Source organism: Malus domestica, chromosome 11 (assembly GCF_042453785.1).
Source record: "Malus domestica chromosome 11, GDT2T_hap1".
NCBI classification, from domain to species: Eukaryota; Viridiplantae; Streptophyta; class Magnoliopsida; order Rosales; family Rosaceae; genus Malus; species Malus domestica.
Window position 1 is genome coordinate 35,025,965 of NC_091671.1, and position 23,866 is coordinate 35,049,830.

At 37.0% G+C, this 23,866-nt stretch overlaps 1 protein-coding gene and 1 pseudogene across 1 annotated transcript; one reads left to right on the forward strand and one right to left on the reverse strand.

Annotated features, from left to right (window-relative positions):
• Window positions 1-2,856: 2,856 nt before the first annotated feature.
• On the reverse strand, window positions 2,857-3,366 carry LOC139189542 (uncharacterized). Its single transcript, XM_070808513.1, has one exon. It carries the CDS (start codon window positions 3,364-3,366, stop codon window positions 2,857-2,859), a length of 510 nt encoding a protein of 169 aa, XP_070664614.1.
• A 10,002-nt stretch (window positions 3,367-13,368) lies between these two features.
• Window positions 13,369-23,317, forward strand: LOC108174560 (UDP-glycosyltransferase 79B9-like; annotated as a pseudogene).
• Window positions 23,318-23,866: the final 549 nt, after the last annotated feature.

Consider the following 23,866-nt stretch of genomic DNA (forward strand, 5'->3'; position numbering starts at 1 on the left):
AAGTACAAACCAATCATACAAAGTAACTTCAAATCTTCTGTCAGACATAATTTTGTACCACCGACATATGCTATAGTTTTATACGAGGTGTTGCTATGTACTTTTCTTCTTTTTCATATCAAGTGGGCAATCACTCAGTACAATTTGTAAGAGCAAGTCCACCCATAGACATTGCTCGGGGGACAGGGGAGAGGAAAGCGCCCGAGGCCCTGTGAACTTGCTCCAGCGTTGAAGGAGCCCGAGCGGAGGTGAGGCCCGAGCTCCGGGCCTGTGAAGAGTTGACAGTCCGAGAGCCCGAGTGGGTGTGACGCCAGCGTTGGCGTCTGACCTTTTTTTTTTTTTTTTGGTCAGGCGCGTGCACCCTACTCGCGCGTGGGGGCGCGTCACCTGACCATTTTTCAAAAAAGTTAGCCGACTTTTCAGACATAAAAGTTACCGTTCGGAAGCCACGTGGCTTCCCACAGTCCGTTCGATCTCAACGGCTCTTTAATTTGGACCGTTGGATCTCAACGGTAAAAAAAATAAAAAAAATCTTATTTAATATCAACCGTTCGATCTAAGATCAACGGTCGATATTAATATGCTTTATAAATAAAAAAATAGTTTTAAAATTAAGAAAAGTTACTTTTGTGACACGTGGCACAATCTGGAGTGTTGGAATTCATTTTTTTTTTAAATCCAATTGCAGAGATTAATTATTTGAATAAAAAAGTTTAAAAATTGTAAAAAATCCGAAAAAATATCTGAATTTTTTTTTTAAAAATGTTTCTACTTTTCTATAAATACATTCTCATTATCATCTACTTTACACCACAATTTCATATTTTCTCAACTACTTTCAATCACATTCCTATATTTTTCTCAAAGTTTCAATCCAATTTTTTTTCAACAAAATGACTACTGATGCAGGTACGAATTGGACGCTTCTTGAAGATGTTGCATTGTGTACTAGCTGGGTTGAAGTTACTCATAGTTCGCGTACGGGTAATGAGATGCAGTTGCGAGAAATGTGGAGTCTTATTCATACTAATTATCTTGAAAAAATGGGTGGGAGTAGAACCAAAGAATTGATGTCTAGTTGTTGGAAATTACTTAGCCAATCGTTTAGTATTTGGAGAGACGCCTTGGCACAAGCTAGTAGTAATCTTCGAAGTGGGGAAAATTACATGGATCATGTAACAATATATTATTTATTTGTTTGTACTATACCCAAATTTACATTTTAATTATTTGTTTGTATTATTTATTTGTTACATACTTTAATTATAATTATTTGTTTGTATTATTTATTTGTTACATACTTTGATTATAATTTTTTGTTTGTATTATTTATTTGTTTCCTACTTTAATTATAATTATTTGTTTGTATTATTTATTTGTTACCTACTTTAATTATAATTATTTGTTTGTATTATTTATTTGTTACATACGTTGATTATAATTTTTTGTTTGTATTATTTATTTGTTTCCTACTTTAATTATAATTATTTGTTTGTATTATTTATTTGTTACCTACTTTAATTATAATTATTTGTTTGTATTATTTATTTGTTACATGCTTTGATTATAATTTTTTGTTTGTATTATTTATTTGTTTCCTACTTTAATTATAATCATTTCTTTGTATTATTTATTTGTTACCTACTTTAATTATAATTATTTGTTTGTATTATTAATTTTTACATACTTTGATTATAATTTTTTGTTTGTATTATTTATTTGTTACCTACTTTAATTATATTTATTTGTTTGTATTATTTATTTGTTACCCACTTTGATTATAATTATTTCTTCTCCCCCATTGTGTAGCTAATTCAAGCACAAGCTTGGTATGGTGCCAAAACCAAAAGTAAAAATAAATCATTCAATCGGTGGGAATGTTGGAATATTGTCAAAGATTGTCCTAAATTCAGAGTTGTGCCTATCGGTCCATAAGTTGTCATGAACAGCACCCCACTACACTCTACACCTGATAATGACTCGCATGAAGATGATGCAGAAGAAGTGCCCAAAACTCCCATCCCTGAACAAGTGTCAGGTTCGCCCGTTATCCAATTAGGCCTCAAGGTAAGAAGGCTTCAAAGAGAAAAGGAAGTGCTTCCAAGCATGATTATGCAAAGTACATGGAGGAACTTACTCGCCATAGTGAATTGACTTTGGCGCGGGAAATGGCGAAATTTGAGGCTGATAAGGCTGGAGAGGAGGCAAAAGTTGCACCTGTTGAGAGAGAATTTCGAGCTAATCAGAAAGAAAGAGAGATACTTAGGCAAGAAAGGGAACTGGTTAGAGAAGAAATAATGGCTCAACGAGATCGTGAGATTATGAACATGCCTTTAGAAGGGAAGTCTCCAAATTCTAAATATTTTTGGAAGTTGGAGAAAGAGGATGTGGTGCGTAGGAGGCGTGCAAGAGAAGTGAGAGCAAGAGGAGATGGTCCTAGCACGACAAGAGAAAATCATCCTAGCACCACAAATTGGTTAAGTGATGATGATTAGAGTACTTTTTGTAATCGGAGCCCATAGTTTTCCAATCACCTTCGGTTGTAATTTATTATTTATTGAATTGAGTATTTTATGTTGTTTTAAATTTATTGAATTTAGTACTTTATTTAAAGTGAGAATAAATTTATTTAATATGGTAATATATTTATACTATAAGAGAATCTTTATTCAAATGACATAAACACACCAAATAAAATTACATAAACACACCAAATAATAAAAACCTCACTAAAATGAACTAAAATAAAATACACCAAATAAAATTACATAAACACACCAAATAATAAAAACCTCACTAAATGAACTAAAATAAAACACACCACAAACCAAATAATAAAAAACACACTAAATAAACTTAATTATCTTCAGGTTGTTTCAACGCCCACTGGTGCTCTATCAAGTCATTTTGCCGGGCATTGTGCATGTCTGGTCTTTGAAATGCAGTATATCGTTGAATGACCCTTTCATTGTAACGTCCATCCATTTCTAATGGCTCATGTTGCATGGGCTCATCGGTGGCGTTATGAGCACAATATATACGTGTTCTTGAATTGTTCATCGTGTCTGCCTCATATTCATCAACGGCTTCATAATCGTACTCATCTTCCACAATCATGTTATGAAGAATAATGCACGTCATCATGATGGATCGAAACGACTCTACATCAAACAATCTGGCAACACCTCTGACGATCGCCGAGCGAGCTTGGAGGATACCGAAACAACGCTCCACATCCTTCCTGCACCTCTCTTGACATCTTGCCAAGTGTTTTTTCTTTGCACTTCGCGGACGTGGCACTGTTTTGACAAATGTTGACCACCTTGGGTAAATGCCGTCAGCTAGGTAGTATGGCCCGTCGTACATACGTCCGTTGACCTCATATGTGACTTTTGGTGCCTTTCCTTACAGGAAATCGTTGAACACTGGGGATTAGGTAAAGACGTTGAGGTCATTTTGAGCTCCCGGAACCCCGAAAAAGGCGTGCCAAATCCATGTATCAAAAGATGCCATGCTTCCAAAATGATACTTTTTGCTCATTTTCTGTCTCCATAAGCGCCTTGCCATGCACTTGGATAGTTTTTCCATGTCCAATGCATACAATCAATGTTCCTAATCATCCCAGGATAGCCTCGCATCTCGGCCTTCTTCAGAAGCCTTTTTAAGTCCATGTGAGTAGGTTTCCGGAGGTACTCAGCAGTGTAGATAGATTCGATTGCTTCGCAAAACCTCATCAAGGACTCAAGAATGGTTGATTTCCCCATCCTTGCTATCTAATTCACTTGGTCTGTAGCTGCTCCATACGCAAGCATCCGCAGCGCAGCATTAATTTTTTGCTTGGGAAGGAAACCCATAGCACCACAAGCATCATTCTTTTGCACAAAGTAAGAATCATGGTTGTAAACAGCAATCATGATTTTCTTGAACAAATGTCGTTCCATTCTAAAACGACGTCTGAAGTATGTATCAGGAAATGCACTATTATGGACAACATAATCGTCCAACAGCTCATCACCTCGTTGTTGCCTGCTTCTATCAAGGTTTCTGGAATGGATGGGCCTGCATATATGAGCCACAACTTGGATGACTCGACGAGAATATAAGTCTCTGGCCATTCTTGCTTCGTCATCTCTCATTCTCCGCTCCTCATCCTCTTCCTTCTCATTTTGGGCTATATGGAGATTGAACATTCCTTCAGATTGGTTAAACAATTCTTCCTCTTCTTAATCGATTTCCCACATCATGCTTGAAGAAGAAGACATTGTAAGTAGAAACTATGAATAATGATACAGATTTTGATTTGGTGAAGAAGGAAGCAAAAACTATGAATAATGATAGAGATATTGAGAAAATTGGTGTGAGATTTAAAAGGATGGATGATGGATTATATGGAGGATTCTGAAATGATTAGGTTGTAGATAGTGCCACGTGGCATGCCGTCATTCATTAAAAATCTGATCGAAATCTATCCTAAAAGATTCTGAAAAGATAATGACATGTGGCACGACGACATTGGATAAAAATCTTATCGAAATCCATCACCAATAATTATTTTTTCGGATAATGACACGTGGCGCAACGAGAACGATTTAAAATCTGATTGAAATCTATCCTCAAAAATTCTGAAAAGATAACGACACGTGGCACGATGACATTGGATAAAAATCTTATCGAAATCTATGACCAATAATAGTCGTTTTGGGTAAATGACACTTGGCACAACGAGAACGATTTAAAATATCTTATCCGAAATTACAAAAAAAATTATTTAGTATTATTTTGTAAAAAAAATTAATAAATATTTTATTGCCTATTGCCATGACTATTCAAGTGCAAGGGTGGAGATGCAAAAGGCAGTTACTCTTTACATGGTGGATTAAATAGTGGATTGCCTGGGGGGAGGGCTCCAAGGGTGGAGTTGCTCTAATGGCTCATTAGTGAGATGTTGAGGGCTTATAGAGGTGAAGGACAATGATTAACAATCCTTTTGCCCTCACTAAAGGGTTCAAACAATGGAAAAGGGTCTTCGGATCCTTTTTGTGGGGATTTGAAGGATCAATCAATCATGTCCGTTCATCGTATATCGTACGATTAGTTTTCGTTAAGTACTATTTATATTTAATTTTAAATTTAAAATGATTTCTGACTGTATGATATACAATAGCCAGACATGATTGATGGAGCTCTTGGATCCCCACAAGGAGGATTCGAGGAAAGGATCATTTTCCTCAAACAATAATTAACTGGACAGAAGTAGGCAGAGAGATGAGGTAAAATAGTGGTTTCTGAGATCTGAAATTCTGAATGATTTTATGAATCACCTATACGATTATATTTTACTACGTCAGTATTTTATAAAACTATTTTTCATATTTATACAGGAAGCATTGTAACATGTGATAATTAAATACACAAACAGTGATGAAATCTATGAAACGTGGCTGACTGTAGATTTAGTTAGGATCGTTGTTTGGGGATTTGGATCCCATTCGGATTAAAATTGTGGAGATCCTAGAGATCCTCACATCTTAACCATTTATTGTATATCATGCAGTCAGAAATTATGTGACTTTATTTATTTAAAATTAAACACAAATAGTAACTGACGAAAACTGGCCGCATAATGCATGATGAACGGCTAGGATGTGAGGAACCCTAAGATCCTCACAAAGATGATTCGGAGAAGATCCTCATCCAATGATTGGTACATATCCTTCGTCCTGTATTTCATGCAATTATTTTATGATAATATTAAGGACTCAATCAGGAGGAGTAAGGAACACATTGTTATTGTTGTTATTATTATTAGCAATAGACTAGTATATAGCATGTGTTTATTAAAATTTTGAAAATAACATTTACAAAGAGAGAAAATATAAAATAGTCGCTAAGAAGTCACTACTATCAATTTCAAATCTCAAACACTAAAGTGAGGAATTATGCTAATTTCAGAGACTATTTTGGTTAAAAAGCCATGATTATATTCCTCGCTACTTTTAGTTTGGTTTTTTTTGTTAACTGGGTTAATTTGATCTTGGAAAAATTAGCATGCGGTCCCTTGTTTCTAATGTTCATTGATTGAGACATTATTAGTTTTTAGATTTTGGTCAAAGTTCCTATTATTAATGTATATAATGAACTACATGTCAGTGACATCATTTTTAAAAATAAAAATTATTAATTGATTTAGGGTTTTAATACTCAAATTTTTACTAAATTCCTAATTAATTTTCAATTCAAATCATTTCCAAAATATAAAAAATAAAATTAGAATAAGTTTGTACTCATTAATGTTTTTATAAAAAATTTCAATTTTTTTAATCTTATATGTACCCATTCAAATACTAATTTGTTATTTGTAAAATGTACCTATTTTTTTTTTATATAAAATTCATTCAATCTTTTTTCTTATCCATTTTTTAAACTTATATGGGTACATTCTATTTCATTGATTTGAGAATGTATCCATTTCAAGTTAATAGAAGAAATTTAATAATGTTATTATGTGACGACCCGTCCCTAATTTTCCTATGTAATTTCTACCCGAGTATGTGTATTGACGGTTATGCCCTTAGTGGTGAACGACTTGGACGTGTTTATTTCCTCCTTATTTATTTTATCGTCTTTGTAAATAAATTGTGCACGTTATTATGGGACTGCGTAGATTTTATCAGTGTGAAAACACTATTCCGGATAGATTTTCGATTTCCTTTCTGTACAAAATCTAAAACCCTATCCCTAGCCTTCTATTTAGGCTATCCCGTGCACTCCACCAATCCCATCCATTCCCTCATTTCTGTCCACTAATTAGAAAAGAGAAAATGGGACTCTCTCTCTCTTCATTCTCTCTCTCCCGTATACTCTCTTTCTCTGCAAACCCCTTGAACGAACCTTAAACCTCTCAGATCGAACCCAAAAACCACTCCATTGTACTCCTCTCATCCTCACGATCACAACCATGTTCTTGAAACCCGGAATGGACGAGTTTTCAACTTCGAACTCGTGAGGTTCGAACTTAGTGATCTGAGTTCATCAGATTTCAGGCCGAGTTAAGGAGTTCTGAAGGTAGAGGAAGCCTTCCCACAACTCCCTGAGGCCTCTAGGACATTTTTGAAGAAGTTTGGACGTCGAAACAACCGAGTTTCGAGGAGTTCACTTTTGGCAGGAACTTTCGAGGTGTTTTCCGACGACTTCTGTCCACTTTTTGGACTCCAAACAGGTATAACGCGATTCTACTCTCCATGAGCTTCAAATCCATATAAAGTTTGTCGAAAATGGTTGAAAAATGAAGAAGTTATGTAACTTTGAAAATTTCCCAGAAATCAGGTGAAAATCGAGTTGTAGACGGCGGCGACGGCGAGGACCATCGGAGAAGGTGATGGAATATTTCGTCAGAGTTGACGGAACATTCCTGACGGCGTTAGGTAGCGTCATTAACTTCTATTAGCATTTAAAGGAATATTCCGTGGAATATTCCTGATCACGTCAAGCTAGCTGATGGCGCTGGCCTGCGTGTGGGGGGGCACGTCTGGCAGTGCCATTGCCAGCGCGTGAAGGGTCAAAATTTTTTTCTAAAAAATTGGGGATGTTCGTGACGTCGAGTAAGTCACGGTGGTATATTTAAACCCTAGGTTTGAGCAAACTATGGGGGTTTTATGTAGGTTTATGTAAATGTGCTTTAATTAATTCAAAATTAGTTATTTCACATATAGGGGAAACGTATCCCAAGGATGTTCGAGGCTAAGCTAGGCTCGGGGACTACGACCCAGCGACGTACTTGTGAGTGGGCAGTTTATTTTTATATCTATACGTATTTATAGTTTCCAGAATTGCATAAATACATCACTTTACGTTTATATTGCCAAATAGTTGATAAATGCGACATAATTGTGATAAATACTGCTATATGGTTGAGATATTACTATCATGACATTCATACATATTTGTACGTGCTCATCTTGCTGCATCGGTGTTAGTACTCGTCAGGGCCAGGGCTAGTCCTTCACGTGTATGATCATATCGCACCCTTCGCTCATCTTGGATCCAAGTCCTGTCGGGTAGATTGCATTAGGCAATCCGACTTGTATGTGACCATTCTTCTACACCAGCCTTCACATGATCGTAATACTAGATCATATTGATTACACCTAGTCTTGTTCGTGTCAGAAATTATCTGTTCAAACTCGTGTATCAGCCTAGATGGATGAGCACTTAGCTATACTTGATTATCACATGATTATATTATTGTGGCATTTGATACATCATGACTTGGCATGTTTCTGGTTATAATACTATTATAATGCTGTTAATTTATTATTTACATACATACGTAGTATGTTTTAAGGAAACTATACTTGTTTTACTACGAGGGGTTAGTACATTAAAAAATAAAGGATTTCGCATAAGCATTGTTTTGCTGACCCACCTAAATTTTTTTTTTGCCCCTCCAGGACCTAGATAGATGTACTCTTTATGGCACTCGAGGAATCTCGGCAGTTCTGATATTCCCTTCTGTTTAGATGTACGAACTCGCACTGTTGTGTAATAAGTGTACTTTATTTACTTTGACTACTCTTCTGTAGTCTCACTGTCTATTATGCTCTGAATAATTGTAGTGGGTTCATTTCACGATTGCGCACTCTTTCACTATTTAGTATAATTTGTTCTAATTAGTTTTAAATTTATTCACTTTACATCACTTACCCTTATGGTTACGTTACCTCACGGTGATGGCCAGCATGCTTCGACCTTTCCAGGTCTGAGCGTGTCATATTAAGCCTAATATATATATATATATATATATATATATATATATTTTTTTTTTTTTTTTTGAAAAATGTACCAATGTTTTGGTGCAATAATTTTTTTAGTTAGTATTGATGAATGTACCCATGTGTGTGTGTGACAAATCGTCCCTACTTTTATGATTTTAATAATTTTAAAAGAGTGAATGGACGAAAATGCCCTTGAGGTGAAATTGTTGACCTTCATTGACTGTCAATTCGTGACGCGAATGGGCTATTATTTTACCATATTCTCAAAGTACTCGACGGTACGAACACATGGACGCAAATGGACCTTAGTTCCGAGTTAGAACGGAGAAGTTACTAGCCTCGGAAGTAATGAGACATTTTAGACATGTGGACTTACTATTAGTAGTAAGTCTCTATAATTAGTTAGCTGAGTTAGGAAGTTTCCATTTGTGGAAACTAACCCAAAAGCCCAGAAACCCCAACCCAATTCGCGACCTAATTGATACCTGCAACCTCCCATTTTCTTACGCTGATTCGGGCCAACTATGGTGGATTTTTTCGACGCAACCAATACCATCTTGAAGCTCTCACTCCCCTCTACAAAACCCAACCAAGAACCACCTTGATTAACCACTGTACGTGGCAGTGTGAGGCCACAAAACTCGATGAAAACCAATGGTGCTCCGGCCACCCTTTTCCTTTTTCTGGTGAATCGGCAAAGCGATGGCCAATTCAACCACTTGGGTTTTGTAGCCCATCATCCCAGGAGTAAATCCTGATCAACTTTGACCCTGTTGGACCTCTGTAGATGATGAATTGACACGGGGAAGCTTTGGGCACCCATCAAATTTATCGGCAAATTTACCATTTTCCGTCAACTTTGGCTAGCGGGCTGACGCTGCCTTTTTAAGTTAAATTTGATGCTTTGATTTCAATTTGATAACCGTTTGATATAGTTCGATAGTTTGAACCTAGTATGGAATACTACACCACTTGACTATTTTATTATTCGACAATCCGACAATTGGATCATCACCAAACCTTAATATGTTCTAGTACGTAATATTTGAGAACCATAGGAACTGACGGATTGGGAATCCGACGTATGGATCTTTCCAAATTGAATTTCTAGGTTTGTAAAACTAACGTTGATAGCAACTTAATTCTAACAATTGGCAGAGATCCGACCGTTGGATCGTAAAGAAGTTTTAGTATGTTGTTCTAGAAGCATAATGTGGACTATAGGAAGTTACGGATTGGAAAACCATGGGTAGATGTTCCAGGTTAACTTGTATAGGTTTGTGAACCTCACCTTTGATAGAGACTTGACTTTTGGACATTATGTTACGAATTGATCTCAAATATTAAAATCAATGTTACTAGAGACTATGTAGGGCTTATTGGGCCTATATTGATTAATGAGTTATCCCAGATAATATATACATCGATTGACTTTTTGTAAAATTTGATGGGGACCCTCCTTAGCGTATTTCGATGTGCTAATTCCGACTCTGCCGTCCATTTTCCAAAATTCGACCGTTTTAAGATCGTTCCTTTATTAGCCGTACTTTGTACGAAAATGCGTAATTTCATTAGCACGTTATATTTACCTAAATGGTTTCCTTTCTAGGCAAAATGCATCGCAAGGACACTCGATGCTACAAGGCGGTTCGACTCGGTGACATGATCTTTGAGTGGATCTTTTCTTTATATATACTAGCAGAGAACACACACTTGTGTGAACAACTTCTCTTAATAAGTGCATATTTTTTTTAATATTACATAATTACTGTTTTGTCCTCCTTATGTAAATATTGTGTATCAAAAGTGAGGGTAAAATTGGAAAAATAGGGATATGATTGTTATTTTGTCAAAAGGTACAAAATTACTATTTTTCCCTCCTTTTGTCAATAGTGTGTATCAAAAGTGAGGGCAAAATAGGAAAAAAATGGGGAAAAAGTTGACAAGGAGGGTTTTCTTAATAATAGTATGTATATATATATTGGTTACTTTCCATATATACAAGCATTAATAAATTCTTTATATGATTGCCATGATTAAATTGATGTTTATAAGAAATATCTTATTGTTGGGAAATGATGAAATAATCCTATGGGATGCATAGGTATGCTTACTATAAGGAGATGCCTTGATTATATTTATGGCCATGAATAGTACGATATTGATTATAATTGTTGAATGGCTGTGGCATGACTATATTGATGTTATCTGCTTATCGTTTGTTGCACTGGTGTTGGTACTCGCCTAGGCTCGGGCCAGTCTTTTACGTGTATGTGCACATCGTACCGTACACTCACTTTGGATCCATTGTAGGTGCCAATCCTGTCGCACAACTTGCCATAGGCAACTTCGACTCGTATGTGCTACGCATAACGCTAGTCTTCACGTGATTGTAGTACTATAGCATATATTATTATTACACCCAATCCTGTTCATGTCAGAATACCTCTACATGAACTCGTGTGTCAGCATGTGTCGATGAGCACCCGATATGATATATTGCTTATGTGAGATTTTTTGATAATGGATGTCATGCCCTTATTTACGAGATATTGTGTCGTAATGAATTCTTGAGATGTTGCAGGCTACGGTAAGTATTTTCTTACTATACATAGTATGTATATTTTGGAAACTATACTGATTTTACAGCGAGGGGTTATTATGTTTTCGAAAAGGTTTTTACAAAGATTTGTTTCTAGGCCCACTCAACCTTGTTTTTCGCCCCTCCAGGTTTTATTGTAGAGCTTACATGTCGACGAGGATTCTTGGCAAATCTTGGTGTAGACAATTACTTTCGATGATATAATTCTCACCCTATCTTACTGAAATATGAAAGGCTAACGCAAGTATGAAATTGTCACAAAATTAAACTTTAGGTTAAAAGTGGGACGAAAAAAACTTTAGGTTTAAAGGTTGGAATTTCACGATAGTAAATTGAGGACTACCCTATATTTAAATATTTTCCTAAAGTTGTTTGTGACAATGCTTTATTTTTTAGAGTTGATGTCATATCTTTGAATTTGCGGGTACGTAATACCTTGTCAAGGTGTACACCTCATTGTCAAAGTCAAAGTGCTTCTAACTTCATGTTTACAGCTTCTCGGCATGAAATTTTTGTATGCTTTTAGAGATTAGCTGCCTCTTTTTTCTTGGGTAATGTTAAAGAGACTAAATTTGAAGACAAAATTTGTAAACCAAATAAGGATTGTTCATGATTGGATGCTTTTAGAGATTGGTTGCTTCTTTTTCCTTGGGTAATGCCTCTCTCATTCCATACAACAATGCCAATGCCTCTCACCATCTCGTCTCTTAGCTCTGCCCCATCCACATTTACTCCGTACATCACTTCCCGTCTAGGTCTAACCATAGTTCCTTCCCTCCGAGCTTTGAATAGCAGTTGGGAACGTGCATTAACATTTTTCAACTCTAGCTAATATCCCTCTCGCTTGTGCAAAAACATCATCATTAGTGTTAAACATGTGTTTCTTGGTAGAAAGAGCCTTCTCTTCTCAGACCTTGATTGCATTGTTTGAACAAGGAGGCAACTCTACTTTTGGAAAGATTTTTCAGTGTGACCGGTACACGGGGTATAGTATACCACGTGTTGCTATACAAATGGTGAGATATGTGTGTTAAAAAGTTAATAACTTAAAAAAAAAAATTTCCCACCACTTCTATAAAAACACATGGTGTACTCGTGTTCTGGTTACAATGAAAAATTTCTCCTACTTTTGACAGTGTACCTACCATATATCAATTGGAACTAGATCCCCTCCGGACCCAAAGGAACCGAGCCCAAGGATCAAATGATTCGGGCCTTTGAATTTTGATCCAACGGCTACAAACAGATGGCTCCTCTAAAACTAATAATAATTGTAGTTGTTGGATCAAATTTCAATGGTTTAGATCATTTGATCATTGAGCTTAGTTCCCTTGGGTTTGGAGGGGATTCGGTTCCATATCAACTTATCCTCTGTCTTTTGAGAATTGATAACTCAACGACATTTGCAATATCGATCGCTTCCCTTTCCTGGTCCCAAAAGCATCCATGTAATAGGTCTCCACTCCAAGCCCAAGAGTCAGAAACTATTAGACCATCTCCAACCCTGGACTAAAACCTAAAATTTTTAGCTCAGAAAATTTAGGTTTTAACCCAGAAACCTTTTTTCTGCTCCAACCTTTCTGGCCTAAATTTTTTAGCCCGAGGTTATTAAATAATAAATTTGCGCTAATTTTTTTAAGTAATTAAAAAAAATATGTGCACTATCCTAATTTAATTTTATAAACATTTTAACCTAAAAATATTTACAGTCTGATAAATATTGAAAACTCACTAAATTTGGGTGAATTTTGAGTTAATTAATTTTAGCTGTTAGATTTAAATTTGGGTTGTTAGATCTTTTTTATACCGTTGGATTTGATAATATTAGATATTAGCCGTTGAATTCAATGAAATTATAAATATAAAACAAAAACATTAACCAAATTAAATGTGGACCGTTGGATAACCAATGGCCCGTTTGAATTTCAACTGTTGATCATCCAAAAGAACCGTTGGCTCACTTTTCTTGGCCGACATTTGTTGAACACACCCATGTGGGTGGGGTTGCCTTTTGCAGCAATGATAAATGCTGGAGCAATACTGGAGCGCGTCCTTCATGTCGTGCAAGTGGTTTTGGGCACTTGTCGTCCAACTCCTTCTCTTCCACTCTCACATGTGGGCTCCACCACTAACCTTGGCCTAAATCTGGCTTTTTTTTATTTTTTTTATTTTTAAGACTTAACCCCATTTTAGAACAAGGGTTGGAATGAAATTTGGGGGAGGGGGGAGGAATAGAAGGGAAAATTTAGAACTTACTCTAAGGGTTGAAGTTGGTCTTATAGACTCAAACTTTATGCATTTTAGGTTTTTGATTGAAGTCCCTTTCCTGCCACATAAATGACATAATAATAAAAGAGATGCAATAATATTAATAAATACTCAACTGTTTTTTTTTTTTTTTGCTTTCATTTACACCAACCGTTTTAATAGTAAAAAGAAAAAATACTTGCTTATGGGTGCATTCTAGATTATAAAAAAAGGGAATTTTATTTTATTTTTATAAAATATGAGTACATGTATATAATAAAATTTGGCTACATTTTACATATAAAAAATTGGTATATTTATATAAAAATGTGGGTACATTTTACATACCAAATTGATACATTTAATACAAAAAAAGAGGAACGTTTTATATAACAAAAAATGGGTACATTTATATAAAAAACAATGGGTACATTTTATATAAAAAAATCAATGGTACATTTTAGATTAAATAAATAAATTTTATATTAAAAAATGGGTACATTTTACATAAAAAATGGTACTTACAAAAAAAAAAGAAGATACATTTTGTGTGACAGCCCCTCCCGGATGTTCTTATTATTTTTACCCTTGATAGCGTGGAATGACCTATATTACCATTGAACGTTAAGTTGTGGTGGTGTGTTTGAGCATAGGTTTTGGACCCAATTGGAACTTAAAATTTTATTTGTTTTGTTTGGTTGCCCTAACCTGGACCACACACACACACACCCACACAAACACGTTGACCTATCTTTCTCTCTCTCAGATTTTTCTTCCATTTTCATACAACTGTACGGACAACCTCTCAACCAACTTCATCACTTATGGATCGAAGTTGTGAAAGTCATATTCATGCTCATTGCAAGCTTAGGAACAAGGCCATATCATTAGTTTGGAGGTTGGACCTCGAAAACCCTAGAAACTCGCGAGCTCCGGTGAGGTGCACTGTTCACTCGACGTGATCGCGAAGGTTTCAGGTAGTTTTGAGACTTAGAAAGGTTTTATTCTTGCTTTTCTGGTACTTTAGGTTGATTTTAGAGTAATTTTGACGTAGAAACGCTCGGGTTTAGTGAGTTGCATGGTGGCTGGATTATCGTGACTTTTTCCTGCGAGATTCCGGTAGATTTAGGACCTATGTTCCTTTCATCCTAAGCTTCATTTTGGTATAAAATTTGTGAATTTTGGTTAAGAATTGAAGAAGATATGACGATTAGAAGTTTTTCCAGAAACCGGCAGTTGCAGAGGTCACCGGTGCCGGACTCCAGCTAGCTGAGGTTAAAGGAAGGGAATATTCCATCAAAGTTGACGGAATATGCTAACGGTGTCAGGTATATTTAATAGTATAATCTAATATTTAATGGAATATTCCCTAACGCCGTTAGGGAATCCGTTAGTGTGCCAAGCATGTGCCTACACGTGGGCCGCGCGTCTGGCCGTGCCTTGGCCAGCGTGTGACGGTGCGTGAGTGGTCGGAAATTTTTTCTAAAAATATGGGGACGTTCCTGAGGTTGAGTAGGTCATGATGGTATATTCCAATACCCTAATTGAGTAATGTATGAGAAGTTGTTACCTAGTTTTGATTATGTGCTTAAAAATAATGTTTAAATAGTTGTTTCGTATATAGGTGAGACCTATCCTGAGGGCGAACGCAGTCAAGAAAGGCTCGGGATATATATATAGACACACACACTTGTTATTTTTCCCAGAAAACTTAATTAAATGGTTTGATACTTTGAAATGCCATGTCAAATGCTTTCTATGTTTAATTGTTCATTAGTATGGTTATATATATTGTTGCTCGACGCTGTGGACGTTCAGGTAAGTTTTAGGTGAATATATTGATGGTAGTGATGGTAATGAGTATATTAGTGCTGAGATGTATTTCGAGCTATTTATCCTGCACCCCGATGTTAGTGCTCCGCCCAAGGACAGAGCCTAGCCTTCACATGATGGTTCACCTCCCACACCACATGCTCACCTTGGATCCAAGGCATGTGCTAGCCTGTCGTACAAACCACTTTAGGTGGTTCTGACTCGTAGGCGACTTGCGATACTTCACACAGCCTTCACGTGACCGTAGCAATTGAGCGTATTTATTTACACCTAGTCTGTCGTACAGACCACATTAGGTGGTTTCGATTCGTGTGAAGAATTTGATTGATGAGTTATGGACCCAGCCGTACAGGTCACTTTAGGTGACTTCGGCTGGCATACTATCTCATATTGATTGATAATACCTGGCTTACTTATTTCTTTCTGAGATTTGACATGGTATATTCGGTGGATTTGTTATTTTGAATATGATTTTGAGATATAATTGTGTATGTTATTTTCTGGGAATTATACAGGTTTTACAGCGAGGGATTACTACTTTTGATATTGAAATGGTTTTGAAAAACTTTATTTTTGCCCAATCACACTTTCTGTTTTGCACCCCTCCAGGTTTTAGGTAGGAGTGCTCGTTATTGGCTCACAAGGAATTCACGGCAGCTCTGACAGGTTATCACAAATGTAGGACCATCGTTGGTATTGTATAATTAGTATTCGTCCTGCTGGACTGCACTTAGGCTACCTACGATCTGGTTATGTGTAGTCACTTTTAATATCAACTTTCACCTTATCTCATCTAGTGTTTTAGTCAGTTGTTTTTTTTATTTTTTTTATTTATTCACATTTCTAATTTTATTATTGCTTCTGCACTATGCATATAGCTACGTTACCCTCACGTGATGGCCAACATGCCTCAATCTTAGGTCGGGGTGTGTCATTTTGCATATAAGAAAGTGGTACATTTGTACAGAAAAATGGGTACATTATAAATAAATTATGGGTACAAATAAAAATAAAAGGTTAAAAAAAAATTATGAGTACAAATAAAAGTTAAAAAAAAAGGGACAAAAAGAAATTAATATATGGGTACAAATTAAAATTTAAAGAAAATTGATGCAATTTAAAAAAAAAGGGTTGCAAATTCAAAATGGGTACAAACTAGAACTAGAAATATATGATAAAAAGTTTAGCCATAGATATAAATATACCTAATGAAACGGTTCTAACACTAAATGAATATATTTAAAAATAAAATTTAATTATCTTAATATGTAAATATTTTATTTTTGAAATAAAATAGAGTAGAAAAATTGAAAATGAATAAGGTTTTAATCAATAGAGTAGAAAAATAGAGATAGGAACCTAATTTCTCCATATATAATATATTAGCTAGTAACATTATCTAATGTAACGCATATATAGATTTAGTCAAATTAGCTAAAGCAGTGTAATTCACTCTTTGCACAAAAGTCCAAATTCCTTTTATCCTAGTTTAGATGAATTTAGTGTTGCATCGAGTTCAAATCAGATGTGTCCAGCATAGTTTGAAGAATACGGATTATTCATGTGTCCAGTCCACTACCAACAAATTAAGGGTAAAAAAGGAGGGGTACTAGACTTCAAAGAAATCACGCCAAAAAAACACTCAGAAAGACATGGGTTTCGTGTGCAGGGCATAAAATGTTAAAAACAAGGGGCAGGCCTCACGAGATTGAGCATTCATCAAACCCATAATAAATAAACAAGGGACGCTTGACTCCATTCCTCCACCTCTCTAACGAGCTGGCCGCTAGAGGTCATGATGAGATCACTTTCTTGTTGCCCAAGAAAGCTCAAATTCATCTTCAACATCTCAATCTCCACCCACACCTCATCACCTTCCATTCGGTCATCGCCCCTCACATTGAAGGCCTCTTGGACAACATTGCGTTTGTCTTCAAAATCCCACTGTATTTGAGCTATTTGCTCACCTTTGCCATAGACCGCACCCGCGACCAAATACAAGATTTTCTGAAAACAAGTGTTGCTGACTGTAAACTCGACATGATTTTCTTTGATAGTGCCCATTCGATACTAGAGATCACAAGAGGGCTTGGCATTAAATCCATTTTCTATGGTGTCATTTGTGCCGCAGCATACACACTTTCTCTTGTTCCGATATGTAATTATGTGACCAAAGATGCATGCATGACGCCCATGATAATGACTGAAAAACATCTTAACCCAGCTCTTGGGTATGATAAAGTTTGTTTGTTTGGATGTTTTGGTTGATAGTTTGGATCAGTTTCTTAGGGTTCGAATAGCAGAGAATGAAGAGGACTTGGAAAAGTGATTGACGGCTTCAAAGGCTGTGTAAAGTACAGCAGCCATAATTTCATTAAGTAGAGGAAATCTTGTAGGGTATGGTGCATTACCATGAAGCATGCTTGCTTAAAGGAGTGATTGACAAGAGACTTAAACAACTCTTTTATCCTTACTACTCCATATTAAATCCTAGCCCTTCATTTGGGTTTCAAGTGATCTAATCTGGAATGTACATTTGTCACTCACACACTTACACATACATTTAAACTGAAAAACTAGCCGCTGGAGGCTAAAACCCTTTCTTCTTCTTTATTTTTCGATGCAGTTAGAAGCCATGCTCGGGAGCTCCTTGCTGCCTTCGATCCTTCGACTTCAGAAACTGTTTAGCTTCCAACACTCCCTTCTAAATTGCTTTTGGGAGTCATTCCAAGCAATCCCCTCAGGTAATTGAATCTCTCACTCAGTAATGCTTCTGTGAAAATATCTGCGATCTGATCTTCTGTGCTGCAATAGATTAGCTTGATTGTGTTGTTCTGCAATGCCTCTCTGATGAAATGATATATTCTTTTGATGTGCTTTGTTCTCTGATGAAATATTGGGTTTTTTGTCATGGAAATTGCAGAGGTGTTGTCACACATAAGTGATGTGGCTTCAACCTGCAATTCGCCAAAGTCTTTGAGTATAAACCTTAGCCAAATAGCTTGAGCTGTTGCTTCTGATGCACTCACATACTTTGCCTTGGCTGTGGACAGTGCAACACTGTGTTGCTTCACAGAGGCCCATGAAAATACCCCTGAACCAAAGGTAAAATCATAGCCCGACGTGCTTCTGCTATCATTTTCACTGCCACCCCAGTCACTGTCACAATATCCAATTAGGAAAATTGACTTCCCCATTTCATATTTGATGCCATAATCAAGTGTTCCTTGCACCTATCTTAGAACTCTTTTTGCTGTCCCCATGTGTATCTTGCTAGGATTGCTAGGATTCTGCATAAACCTAGAGAGTAAGCTTGTTGAGAACATTAGATCCGACCTTGTTGTAGTTAAGTACAATAGACTGCCAACAATGCTCTTGTAGAGACTTGCATCCATAGATTCACTCCCATCTTCCTTCTTAAGCTTCTCATTTGCAATTAGAGGTGTAGAGACCGGTTTGCAACCCTTCAAACCAAACATTTCAAGCAAGGTTTCATCATACTTCCTTTGATGAATGAAGATACTGTTTGCCTCTTGAATTACCCCAATGCCAAGAAAATGATGTAAGAGGCCTAGGTTAGTCATTTCATACCTCTTTATCATTTCTTCTTTGAACTTTTCAATCATTACAGCATCATTTCCAGTGTAGACAACATCATCCACATAGATTTAGACAATGAATGTCTTGTTGTTGCTTTCTGTCTTGGTGTAGAGTGTAGCTTCACTAAGACTTTTTTTTTAAATCTTTTCTCAGTGAAATAAGAATCAATCTCACTGTACCAAGCCCTTGGAGCTTGTTTTAGGCCATATAGTGTTTTCTTTAGCTTGTACACTTTATCTGGAAATGCATTACTTGTGAACTCTTGAGGTTGTTCCACAAACACCTCATTCTCTAGCACTTCATTTAGAAATGCCGATTTGAAATCCAATTGATGTAGCTTTTAACCCTTCTTGGCTGCTAGGGCTATCAAGGTCCTTCTGGTCTCTAACCTTGCTACTGCTGCAAAGGTTTCATTAAAGTCTACTAATCTTGCCTTGTTCTTCTGCATAGAACCATTTAGGTATAGCTTCACTTTGTACACCCATTTCACTCCAATTACAGGTTTGTCACTTGGTCGATTTACAAATTCCCAAGTGTTATTCTTCTTTATCATTTCAAGCTCTTCCTTCATTGCTTTCTTCCAAGCTTTGTCTTTCTCAGCTTCTTCATATGTTTCGGTTCCATTACACAGTAATTACATGTAGCATATATCTCATCCAAGCTTCTTAACCTCACTGGAGTTGAACTTGGAGTTGTTATTTGTGATTGACTTGATTGTGGACTCATGTTTGCTTGCTGTGGAGTCCCTTGCATGTCACCATTCTTTGTGGTTTCTTCTTGAATTGAGGTCTCCATAGGCTCCCTTGTTTGCCCATTGTTGAGGTCAAGTTGTAGAGAGACAATGTCTTTCTCTTCTACACTTGTTTCCCAATTCCATGTTGAGTCTTCATCAAAGATAACATCCCTTGACAAGATTATCTTCTGAGTTAACAGATTGTAAACTATGTACCCTTTCTCACTGGTACCATAACTCACAAAAACACCCTTGTTGCTTGATTTCTCCAACTTATGTCGTAGTTGTTGAGGAATGTAAGTGTAGCACATTGAGCCAAACACTTTCAAATGCTTCACAGAAGGCTTCCTTCCACTGAACACTTCAAATGGAGTTTTCTTGTCCAATGCTTTAGTAGGGCACCTATTCAATAGGTACATTGAGGTGTTCACAGCTTCATCCTAAAATGTATAAAACATGTTCTTTTCATGCATCATAGACTTAGCCATTTCGACTATAGTCCTATTCTTCATTTTTGCAATGCCATTCGATTGTGGTGAATATGCCACTATGAGTTGATTCTCCAACCCCACATCTTTACATAATGCATTGAACTCAAGATAGGTGTACTCTTTTCCCCTATCACTTCTTAGTCTTTCCCTTCAAGCCTTTCCAGCTTCAAATGGATCTCTGTGATGCTTTCCAAGCACACACCCTTCACAGGTTTCACTGCATTGATCCAACTTTGGTATACCTTGTACCATTTCATGCTTTTACAGATTTTCTAGACTTGTCATGTTTAAGTGACCAAGCCTCTTATGCCATAGCTTCATAGAACTTGTCACACTTGTTTTCCTTGCCACCTCTCTTAGGTACTTCAACATAAGTGGAAAACTTCTGTTTTTCACTTCCACTCATATTCACTAGGTTTGATAGGGACTTGTCATCATAGATCTCGACCACAATTCCTCCAAAAAGTAGGAAATAGCCATGCTCCATCATTTGACCCACACTAATTAGATTCTCATCCAATCCAGGCACTAGCATCACCTCCCTTATGTATCTTCTTCCTTTCTTAGTGTTAACGAACATAGCTCTTCTTCGAGTGGCTTTGACAATGTTTCCATCTCCCATTTTCACTTTTCCAGTGAAGTTTGTGTCAATGTCAATGAGTAATGACTCATGTGCAGCCATGTGATTGCTGCAACCACTGTCAATGTACCACACTTCAGTGTTTTTCTCCATTTATGCACTGAAAGCACAAAACACATTTGCTTCTTCTTCTACTTAGTTTGCACAGTTCACTTGCTGCACATTCTTTGATTTGCAATCCCTTATGATGTGCCCGAACTTGTTGCATTTGTGACATCTAGGCTTGTCCTTGAACCAACACTCTCCAAAATGGAAATTGTCATAGTGCTTGCATTGCTCCTTGGTTCTTGGACCTTCATTTGAGTTGCTACCTTGGTTAGGTCTAGGGGTTTTGTTACCCCTTTCCTTCCCATTTCTTGTTCTTACCCTTCCACTGTGGTTTTTGTTTGCTTGCATTAGCTTGACTACTAGATCCAATAGAGAGAGATTGAAATGCTTTCTCAGTGGCAAAATCTGCATGCCTCTTGAGCTTTTGGTCAAAAACTCTTAAGGATGCCATCACATCTTGCACACTAAGAGTTTCAATGTCCTTGATTTCTTCAATGACACTCACTATTGAATCATAGGGCTTAGTTAAACTGATCTACAGTTTCTGGACAACTCTCTCATTAGGCAATTCCTCACCATGTGTTTTCATCTTATTTACAACATCAAATAGACTAGTAAAGTAATCTTTCAACATCTCATTTTCCCTCATTCTTGTATACTCGAAATCTCTTCTACGGGATTGAAGTTTTACCTTTCTGACTTTGGGGTCTCCTCTGTACTCTTGCTGTAAAACTTCCCAAGCTCCCTTTGCAGTTTTTTCATTTGCTATCCTCGGGAAAATAGTGTTTGAGACAGCACCTTGGATGATTCCAAGTGCTCTAGCATCCTCCATCCAGTTCTACTTCAGTGTTTTGAGTTGTGTTTCTATGAGGTCCTCCTTTAGAGCATCGACCTCCATCTTAGGTAGTTCATACCCATGTTGAACCATATCCCATATATCATAGGACTTGAAAATGGTTGTCATTCTTATTCTCCAAAAATCATAGTTCTCCCCCATCAAAGACTAGAGCCTTTAGCTCACTGCTACTGCTTGATCCCTTCATTTGCAGGGTTGTTTGTTGATTGTTGTTGTTGAGGATACTATGTAGGTGCTCCCAAAGATCTCAACTTGCACATATTATGCCTAGAAAGTTGTAAGATCAGAAACTAAGCTCTGAGGCCATGATAAAGTTTGTTTGTTTAGATGTTTTGGTTGATAGTTTGGATTGGTTTCTTAGGGTTAGAATAGTAAAGAATGGAGAGGACTTGGAGAAGTGATTGACGGCTTTAAAGGCTGTGTAAAGTGCAGCAGCCATAATTTCATTAAGTAGAGGAAATCTTGTAGGGTATGGTGCATTGCCATGACCCATGCTTGCTTAAAGGAGTGATTGACAAGAGACTTAAACAACTCTTTTATCCTTACTACTCCAAATTAAATCCTAGCCCTTCATTTGGTTTTTAAGTGATCTAATTTGGAATGTACATTTGTCACTCACACACTTCACATACATTTAAACTGAAAAACTAACCGTTGGAGGCTAAAACCCTTTCTTCTTCGATGCAGTTAGAAGCCATGCTCGGGAGCTCCTTGCTGCCTTCGATCCTTCGACTTCAGAAGCTGTTTAGCTTCCAACAGGGTACCCGTCTTCAACTGTGGTATTGACGCGTAGCCATGAAGTTCAGTCCTTGATGACATCAAGATCGTGTGGCGTTGGTATTAGAGTTAACCGGAGGCTTATCACAGGATACAGAGCGATCAAAGAATGTGACGCCTCTGCCTTAGAACGTGCAGAGAGTTCGAAGGTGACTTTTGCGATTACTTGGAAGCACAGTTTCAAAAGCCAGTGCTTTTAACCGGACCCGTATTGAGCCTGGAAAAAGGACCAAAATTATTAGAAGAAAGGTGGGCTGATTGGTTTGCCGGGTTTGAAGCCGGATCAATGGTGTTTTGTGCATTTGGAAGCCAGTGGGCATTTGGAAAAGACCAATTCCAGGGTTTGAGCTAACTGGGTTGCCATTTTTGGTAGCTGTGAAACCGCCATTGGGCTTTGTGCACCACTGTGGGTATGGGATAATGTGGGAGTCTTTGATGAGTGAGAATCAGATTGTGCTGGTCCCACAATTGGTGGACCAGATCTTGGGAGCCAAGTTGCTGGCTAAAGAGCTCACGGTTGCAGTGGAGGTAGAGAGAAGAAGATGGGTGGTTTTCAAAGGAGAGTTTGAGCAAAGCTGTTAAAAGTTTGATGGATAAAGAGAGTGAGGTGGGTGTTATGGTGAAGAAGAACCATGCAAAGTTTAGGGAAATAATATGGGAGCCAGGGTGGGCTACGTTGATAGGTTTGTTGACAATCTGAAAGAGCATGTTTAATTATATCTTTGATGTCTTGTTGACGTCTTTGATGTATGACAGTTGAAGTTTATTTCAATAAGTTGCCGGTTGGATTGGTCCAACCAAGAAAGGCATGGGGCATTACTTTACTTGTTTGCTTATGATCTGAATCATTCGTATTATAGATCATTATGTAAAGATACCTTTGCAAAAAATCAATTAAAACTAAGTCCTTTTAGTTAATCAACTTTACTTGTTATGATAAACTAGCATCATATGTGCTAACAAAATGCAAGTGTCCCTAGCCAAACTTACAGCCTAAAAGGCATTTCCAGCTCAACAAAACCTTGCTTCAGTTAGCATGCAAAACCCTTGTTCATACAGCACCAAATACTACAATTTGAATTGGTTCACAATAAACACCCTCCATACAAAAGGAATGGCAAAATGCAAAATATGGTTCAAAGAAATTGAAGCAACCATGTAACTTTCGACTTCCAAATTAACAACGAGCGTCAACTGGAAGACCATGGCATGAGTAGCTTAAGCACATCTCTTCATACATGTTCATGTCACCGCAATAGAATTCT

Bases quoted from the DNA above. Each gene is read 5' to 3' on its own strand.
- LOC139189542 (XM_070808513.1), bottom strand. From the start codon at position 3,366: ATGTACGACGGGCCATACTACCTAGCTGACGGCATTTACCCAAGGTGG.